We start from the raw sequence: 7,734 nt of genomic DNA on the forward strand, positions 1-7,734 counted from the left end.
CATCAATCATTTTCAAAGAGGCCTTGTCTTGGAACCCTTTCAACCCGCTCACTGTCCTCCTGGCTTGGCTTTCATATCAAATGAGAAGCTTGTATACAAAATGGATCAGTGAGGTGTGTGAAAAATTGTCACATAATAGCTTGACAGGTAAAACAAACATAACTGGATTATTGAGGGATAGATTATTATCCAATCAAAGAATATTTTTATTAAAAATATGAGACTTTTTAGTCATCGTCGATAAATTATTCAAATATATATATTTAGTTTAGTCAGTTTCCAATTTTTATTTCGTTGTTTTCACCTTTCTTATTATTGCACTATTGAGTGCAAAAACACCTCATTGTTACCACATAACTGTTAGGGCTTGTTTAATTGGAAGGACTAGATTAGCAAATTCCTATTTTTTATGTGCATTTAAGGCATAATATGGATATGTTGCCTAAGTTGGAGGAAGAATGGAGACTATCTATAAGAGGTTTGATAACTAAAACGTATCCCCCCTAATTCCCTTGAAATGGTGAAATTATGAGGGATAAGTTTTAGTCATAACCTCTTATAAATAGTCCACCTTCATCCTCCAAGTTAGACAACAATATCCAGTGGCGGAGCCAGGATTTTATGTGCGGAGGGGCCAATATATTAGGGTTTAAAGTTGATTTCTTTCCTAGTGTTAAGCTTGTAAATAAATAAATAACCGATTATCTTTAATTTCCTATTTTCTTAAATATACTTGTGAAAGAAAGATTTGATTGGGTGTTTCTTTTAATTTTAATTAATTATGTTGGTAGGATCTAGGAGTAACTTTGCCATATTGCTAAGGAAAGAGTCTTTTAGTTGGAGGGGGAAATGTAAATCCCTCATTCTCTTTATTGTGGGGGGGGGGGGGGGGGGGGCACAAGCATTAATTTAATATCCAAGGCCCTTGCAGCCCTAAGCACACCTCCGCCTCTGACAATATCCATATTATATCTTGATTGCAAATGAAATGTAGGTCTATCATTGATATGCCACGCCATGCAGGCCCACGCAAATACATGGAAAAGAACTATTTATATAGACAAGTCCATTCCTAAGTTCACCCAAAAATTATTCGTGCTTAGTTATATATTCGCAGTCCCCTTTATTTGCTTCAACAACCATCACCTTTTGGTCCTCATACATCTCTCTATAGCCATAAACAAGCCCTAACCTCAGTGTGCATCCACCCATCTGTGAAAAACACAAGCCAAATGACCATAATCTCCCATAAGATCCAACACTAACGCGTAACCAAGGAGCGCAACAATTCACCCATAATAAATAGAGAGGGAGAGAGAGTGTTTAATGAGATCAAAAAAATTGAGAGAAAGGAGGGGGTGTTGGGGGGTGGTATTGGATACTACCGTGTAACTTGAAATGTTGTCAAGCACCTATTAGTTATTGCCTTTGTAACTTAAAATGCTGTCAAGATACAATAGTACATAGGAAGAGAGGATTATTATTGTTTTGAATTGAAATTTGGCGGGTGGAAAAATAGTGGAAGTAGCAACGCTATAATTAAAAAGAACATTATTTGCCATCAGAATTCAGAACACACGCAAAGAGACAGATAAAACATTCTATGGCAAATCCAAAACCACAACCGTAACATTCGCAGAATAACAACGTTATGAGAAACGGTGCTTAAATCCGTCTTTCGGTACTCAAACATCAAAGAGTCACCATCACTTCATACAATAAGAGTTGGCTGCCAGCCATAGGCATTAATATAAGGAACAAATCGTGTTGCAAAGGATACTTGGATTCACTCAAATATCAACAAGTTTCACTCCTTCAGTGCTCAACCAGTTCTCATGATGATATGAACTCCACTATCTGTATCCACAATGTCGCTTATCTCCCCAACCTTGAGAGCAAATGTTGCTTCTTCAAACGGCTTCTGCATCTGGCCCTTGCCAAAAGGACCTGCAGCAATAGTTTGACATGAATCTCAGCAATAATTTAAATCTTATTTGAGGAATAAGATCATGGTAATATAGGCCTTATGTAGGGCCTATTCTCTTTCCAGCAAGATAATTTACATGACTAGCAATGATAGATGAGAAGGAAAATATCACAAGTAAAACTCATTAACATGTTACTTAACAGTAGTTAGACAATACGTACGTAATATACAAAGAAATTTTCACTTTTAATCCATAACTAATCAAATGGAAGTCATTCTTTTGCAAAGTTGGGTAATTCCAACGACTTGCACAGATTTTTTGTGTGAAAGTCACAAGGCTTTTGGCGGAGGGAAAAAGGCAGGGGTGTTGCGGAACTGGGAGGTGATGGCCGCTTTTGGGGTGTTGTACTTGGAAGAATTAAAAGAAATTTGAAGACCGTAAAGGAGAGAGAATTTTTTTACGGGATAAACTGGTAAACTTTGGGCATTGGCCTATTTGGAGCTTTGGTTGATCTTTGGCTATCTTGGGGTTTGGAAAGCTGTTCTTACCAACATTTTTCACTGTTGATAGCTAAAGGTTTATTGCATTAGCTGTTTGGTTTGTAGTGGACACCTTGTCCTCAAGAATTGTAATTATTTTGGTCCCCCAAACTATGTTTCCTCTCAAATAATAAAATCAAAAGCTCATATTTCAGATACCATACTGCAGTCTGTAACAGCTTTGTGCACGTTTTCTGTTTGGATTTCCCACATTTTAATGCCTTTATTGGGATAATTTATAATGACAAAACACAACTGTAAACCTAAACCATAATTTTGAACTTTGTGAAAGTTAGGTGCTAACCAAGATCACCGCCGCGTTTGGCAGAGCTACAATCAGAGTAGCGAGAGGCGAGGTCATCAAACTTGGCCTTGCCAGAAATGATGTCATCATGGAGGGCCTTCAGTTGAGAGACTGCAGAGTCTCGGGTGGTGTTCTTGATGATGGCACCTTCTGGATCCTTCCATGAGGCCTTTCTTCTGGAGCCTTGGTGCTTGATCAGTATGTGGGATGCCCTCACCTGATTCCCCACCGACGAGGACATTTTCGTCTTTTTGCTCTTGTTGGTGGCTTGACTTTTCTCTTTGTCCTTGTTCGTGCGATCTGCCGCCCAGATAGAAGAAGCTGCTTTCTTACGTTTACGATCGGATGAATCTATCTTTGCAGCTCAGACACAGGGCTTCGATAATGCTTGCTTGTCTGTATTCTGCAGAATGACATTTTAGCAGGAAGTATTAGTTTCTTATAATATTTCAAATAAACTTTCATTTTCTCATGGATATTAAACTATATTGAAAGCATACATTATACATAGAAGGGTTTAATATAGCCATTTCCCCACAAAAATTCAAATTGGTAGCTATCAGAGCTCAGATACTAGTGCTAAAATTATGTTTAATTCTCTGTAGTGTACAAAAACATTTCACCTGTAATGATTTTCACTTGGCCCCCATAAAAACTGAAAGTGATAGATATCAAGAAAACGAAAAACAATGTTGCAATCTATCCTTAACCCTCCCCTTTAATTTAACAGCGTCCCATGAATACGAACACAAAATGAAAAGATACATTGAGAGGCTCAATAAAATTCAATTTCCACCAAAACTATTAAAGTTGATAGTTGTCAGAGCTCAGACACCAAATTAAAGTTAATGTTCTCTTCTCTGTAGTGTACAAAGACACTTTGCTTGGTATAATTTTCATCTTCCAACCAATTGATATCAAGAAAACAGAAACAATGTTGTAATTAAAACACTGATCAGCAACTTCACCAATTGATATAAAAAAAATTTAACAACGAAAAAAAAAAGTTTAAACTAAAACACTGATCAGCGACTTCACCAATTTTAGGACGTTTCCATTCATAATTCAAAATTACTATAAAAAAAAAAGCTTCGAAATCTATTGGACTACAACAAAAATCTCCTAATATGGGCAACAAAAATACCAACATACGATTAATTTATAAATAGTAAAGCTATTATGCTTTATAGCCAGCCACCAAATCACCAGTAATTGCACACAGTAAGGAAATTTCATGAATTGGAAAACTAGAAGAACAAAAAGTCATGAAATCTGAAGCTTGCCTGCAGACCTGCAACAAAGCAATCTAACGGCGGCTGAAGAGTGGAAGATCGGAGAGATGAGTGAAGGATCGGGCTATCAGGTAGGTAGTGGATGACGACTCGAAGAGATCGAGCTTCGATAGAAACCTTCAATGGCGGAGGATGAGGATGAGATGAGAGACTGAAAAGAATGGGAGTGCGCAAGTGCGACTTTGTGCGAGGCTCAAGGGTTTACATTTTTTATTTTTTATTTATTTTCTCGTGCTGACTCGCCGACTTGGGTGTTTTTGGGTTTTGGCTGTTGTTTGTCCACATATCTTCTGACACGTGTGCCCTACCTTACCTTTCGATTTACCCAAATTACCATGACAAATTCTACTTCACTTGGGAAAATGCTTACCTCCCTACCTCGAGTTTAATACATATGTAACATACAATTTTATTTTATTTTTATGAATTTTTATTTTTTGCATATGTGTCAAGCTATATCAAGAAAGTGGAATGTGTTCTTTTATAAGTGCACTTATGATCATGTGTTTAATAACACTTATGAAAAATTAAAAACTAATGATTTTAAAAAAATAAAAAAAAATATATATATATATATATATATATATATATATATATATATACAGAAATTCTCTTATGCGGACATCCGGACATTATTATCGTGCGGACGCTGTGTATTTTGTACTATCCATCTCTGTTTTCCTGGCTGTTTACAATAGGATCCGCACGATAATAACGTGCGAACATCCGAATAAGAGAATAACTATATATATACAAAGAACTTCCTTGCTTAGCCTTAGCCAACCCCGAAGCCTTTAAAATAGTAGAAACAGATGCTTCAGAAATCGGGTATGGAGGAATCCTAAAACAGAGGCGATCTTTTTCGGTGCTTCGCAAAGGAAGAGAAGCCCTTCATTTAAAGCCTCATGGCTGTTGACGTGTCAATTAGAGGCAGAAGATCACAAAGCAGCCTACAGTAGAGCGGCATCTTCACTTTAATGATTCTGTCCGAACGTTCACGCAAACGGCCAAAAAAGGAAAAAGGCAGACTCTTACAAAAGGCAAATAAAAACAGAGTAAAAGCAGGAACGTCTTGCTTTTACCAGAAAAAACGAAAAAGTAAAAAGCTTTATAAAAAATTACAGTAAACACAAATTGTCTTCTTATCAGACATAATATTACTTGGTCCCACCATAAAGATCCGAATGGAGATCCGGATGAAAGTGGTCAAGCATGTCTTCATTAGCAAAAGGGTCCACCTCATCTTCAGGTTGAGTGGCGGAAGCTGATGCCATCGACTCGTCATCTAAATCCAGGATCTCGAGGACTTTCTTTTTCAAATCTTCTTTTGATGAAGAAGAGCCTGGCTGATCTATCAGCATCTGTAGCCTTTGCGAAACACTTAGACTGGCAGAAGAAGTGACCAAAGGCTGAGCAGCAGCAGGATCAAAGGAGGGAATAATTGCTGGGGTAATCTTGACAGGAACTAAGTGGTCTCTTGTGAATTTGTCCCACCAGCGAATTAAGATGCTTCGGACTAAGTTAGGAATATAGGTCCATTCTTCATCAATGTCTTCCGAGATAACATATTCCCATTTTAATATCCAAGGTAGCTCATACATTATCATGAACCACATGAACAAAGTCCTCTGATCAGGATGATTCTTATTCCATTTACAAAATTTCATTTGAAAAGACTCCTTAATTTCAGGAGGAAGGTATTCCATAGTAGGACCCCAGATAAGGAAAAAGCTCTTGAACCAATTTGGGAGTTCTTTCAGAGCCCGAAGCTTAAATTGGATGAACCAAGTATGAGAATAGTTTTGATTTTGAAAACATAAGACATATTCCCATGCTTTTTTATAATCCCAGAAATTATATGAATATGGCCTAATTTCAGGATGGATAAATCTTTTAGCCCTTTCAGGGCTAGGACCCCATTCTTCCAAGGAAATAACATTTAGAATTTGGATTTTGGAAAAGGCTATTGTGTTGGTATTTTCACCTCTATGACGATGAACTATATTAACAGATTTAGTTTCAATTAGGAGAGTTTCATAGAATAGACGGGGCTTATTTAAGGGAGGAAGGTTATCCCTTAAATATTTTTCAGCTAGAAAATTCGAATGTTTGTCCAGATCATTCATTTCAATAATTGCTACAGACATATTCATATACTCACGGAATGGATTTTCAGCAATCTGCTTCTCCTTACCCTTATTATATGGAGAAGAAGTCATCAAGGGCTTTGGATCAGTCGGGGAAGACCTAGCAAGAGCTCCTGAAGAGCTCCTACTTGGAGTCATTTGTCCGGAACTCCTGGTTCGCACCCTGCAAGAATTCTCGAGTTAAGAAATCAGGGAGCGCATTAGTTTCACCTTTAATAAATTCAATATCAAAATCGAAAGCAGATAGTATTCCTTGCCATCTTGCGAAAATTTGTTTTGATGCTAAATTTTTTACATCTTTAAACAGAATGTCTTTTGCAGCCTTGCAATCCACTCTTATCAGGAATTTTTTATTTAAAAGATCACTCTCGAATTTAGAAACAGCATGGACTATGGCTAGCATTTCTTTCTTAACAGTAGAATAATTCTTTTGAGCCGGTTTCCAAACTCCAGAAGTGAATCTAACCAGTTGTTCTGAATTATTGACCTTCTGTTTTAGGATTCCTCCATACCCGATTTCTGAAGCATCTGTTTCTACTATTTTAAAGGCTTCGAGGTTGGCTAAGGCTAAGCAAGGAAGTTCTTTGACTTTAATTTTCAACCTTCTTACCGCTTTAGTGTGTTCTTCTGACCAGGGAGTTGGGTTCTTTTTCAACCTTTGGTATAACAATTTTGAATCTTGAGCCAAATCTTTATAAAAATCTTTTATATAATTAAGACTTCCTAAGAACCTTTGTAACTGTTGCTTGTCCCTTATCTCATCAGGGAATTTTTCAGCAAAGGATATTGCTCGATCAATAGGAACTATCAGTCCCTTATTAATATTGTGTCCCAAAAAACGAATCTTTGAAGAAAATAATTTCATTTTCTTTGCCGAAACCACTAATCCTGCATGCTTCACAACTCTCAAAAAGATATTCGGATGTTTAAAGTGTTGTTCTAAAGAATTAGAATAAACCAAAACATCATCAATATAAACAATGGTGAAAGCTGTGTAAGGATTAAATATATCATTCATAATATTTTGAAATTCAGAGGGAGCATTTTTTAGACCAAACGGTAAAACATTCCATTCGTAATGTCCGAAGGGGACATTAAAGGCTGTTTTGTACCTGTCTTTTTCCGCAATCTGAATTTGCCAATATCCCGATTTCATATCAAATTTAGAAAAAATTACTGCCTTATTCAATCTATCCAGAAGGTCCTTTTTATTAGGAATTGGATATCTAACCCATTTTAAGGCTTTATTAAGAGGTTTGTAGTTTATCACCAATCTAGGTACCCCTCTTTCTAATTCTGCTGCGTTTTCTACATAGAAGGCAGAACAGCTCCAGGGAGATGAGCTTTTCCTAATTAACTTTTTCCCTAATAAATCTTGAATTTCAAATTTACAAATTTCCATTAGCCTAGCATTCATTTGAATTGGCCTAGCTTTGGTTGGGATTTTCTTTTCATCAAAATCAGGCTCATACGGCAATTCCACTATGTGTTTTTTCCTATTCCAAAAAGCATTGGGTATTTCGG

At 36.8% G+C, this 7,734-nt stretch overlaps 1 protein-coding gene across 2 annotated transcripts; it reads right to left on the minus strand.

Annotated features, from left to right (window-relative positions):
- Positions 1-1,536: 1,536 nt before the first annotated feature.
- On the minus strand, positions 1,537-4,280 carry PIN1AT (peptidylprolyl cis/trans isomerase, NIMA-interacting 1). 2 transcript variants are annotated; one of them, XM_021978084.2, is made up of 3 exons: positions 4,063-4,280; positions 2,772-3,174; positions 1,537-1,947 (listed from the first exon to the last, which is right to left on the minus strand). In XM_021978084.2, the coding sequence occupies exons 2-3, from the start codon at positions 3,010-3,012 to the stop codon at positions 1,823-1,825; spliced, it is 366 nt and encodes a 121-aa protein (XP_021833776.1). In that variant the 5' UTR covers positions 3,013-3,174; positions 4,063-4,280; the 3' UTR covers positions 1,537-1,822. The 2 variants fall into 2 exon arrangements, with proteins under 2 accessions (XP_021833776.1, XP_021833775.1); XM_021978083.2 differs by having other exon boundaries at positions 4,055-4,280.
- Between the last annotated feature and the right edge of the window lie 3,454 nt (positions 4,281-7,734).

The sequence above is a fragment of the Prunus avium genome, chromosome 1 (genome assembly GCF_965620075.1).
Source record: "Prunus avium chromosome 1, drPruAviu1.hap1.1, whole genome shotgun sequence".
NCBI classification, from domain to species: domain Eukaryota; kingdom Viridiplantae; phylum Streptophyta; class Magnoliopsida; order Rosales; family Rosaceae; genus Prunus; species Prunus avium.

Bases quoted from the DNA above. Each gene is read 5' to 3' on its own strand.
- PIN1AT (XM_021978084.2), bottom strand. From the start codon at position 3,012: ATGTCCTCGTCGGTGGGGAATCAGGTGAGGGCATCCCACATACTGATC. The intron at 1,948-2,771 runs GTTAGCACCTAA...CTATTGCTGCAG, and splicing joins CAAACGCGGCGGTGATCTTG to GTCCTTTTGGCAAGGGCCAG.